General features: G+C 54.7%; 1 protein-coding gene across 1 annotated transcript in view; it reads right to left on the bottom strand.

Moving 5' to 3' along the window:
- The window catches only part of MSMO1 (methylsterol monooxygenase 1), a 6,670-nt gene extending 5,817 nt beyond the window's left edge, over window positions 1–853 (bottom strand). The window contains exons 1-2 of the mRNA XM_003205375.4: window positions 837–853; window positions 211–520 (exon numbers count right to left, since the gene is read on the bottom strand). Of these exons, the coding sequence (XP_003205423.1) occupies window positions 211–465 (255 nt within the window). The 5' untranslated portion in view covers window positions 466–520; window positions 837–853. The remainder of the gene's footprint in view (window positions 1–210; window positions 521–836) is intronic.

Here is an 853-nt window from a genome sequence, read left to right as displayed (position 1 = left end):
AAAAGAACTCCTTTGCCTCCCCAAACCCACTCCTCTTTGTCCCCTCATCACAAACACTCTCATTTTCCTCTTTTCCTTCCGAATTGCCTCGCAGTGACTGAGGCAAAACGTGGCCACGTGAAATGGAAGCCAACAGCAGCCAGGTAGGCCAGTGTGCCTCCTTCACACGTCCCTATGTGGGTCAGTGTGCTGCCCACTGCTCTTTCTTACCGGCTGGATTTTATACTTTTGCATGTAGGGAATAAACTGAAAGATGAATCCTGGCACGCAGAGCAAGAAGTAGGAACCTTCGTGAACTAAAAGCGACCCCCACGTCGCTATCTGGAACTTGGTGTAGTTGTCCAGCATGTAATTCCAGGCATTTTTAAATGGCTGCTGCAGAGGGTTGTCGGGCAGGAAGGAGTCTATATATTCCACTGCCAGGTAAGCAGAGTTCAGGATATTAACGCTGTCGTTGGTTGCCATCGTTCAGGCACAAAACATCACAGTTAGGGCTCTTCTACGGCCGTCTGCGCGTAACCTGAATGTGTGGGAAGGAACAAGCAGCAGTTATTGGTCAGTAAGGAAGACCCTTAGCCGTTAATTAATCAATTTTCCGATCAAAACCGAGGGGCAGGTTCATCCAGCCCCTTTTCCTAAAGCGCAGCATAAAAGAATAAAGCTCAGATAGTTACACAAGGCAGCCAGCGGGGTACAACTCAAGGAGACGCGCGGCTCGGCCCTCGCCCTGCCCGCAGCCCCGGCCGGACGGCACCCCAGAGCGGCCCGCGACCGCCCGCCGACCCTTGGAGCTCCGACCCCCGCCTCAGACGGCACCCGGCGCGCCCCTCGCTCACCTCGGCGCTGCGGCGGC

This window comes from Meleagris gallopavo, chromosome 4 (assembly GCF_000146605.3).
Source record: "Meleagris gallopavo isolate NT-WF06-2002-E0010 breed Aviagen turkey brand Nicholas breeding stock chromosome 4, Turkey_5.1, whole genome shotgun sequence".
Taxonomy (NCBI): domain Eukaryota; kingdom Metazoa; phylum Chordata; class Aves; order Galliformes; family Phasianidae; genus Meleagris; species Meleagris gallopavo.
The sequence above is the reverse complement of the archived record's forward strand: the minus strand, read 5'-3'. Positions and strand labels throughout refer to the sequence as shown.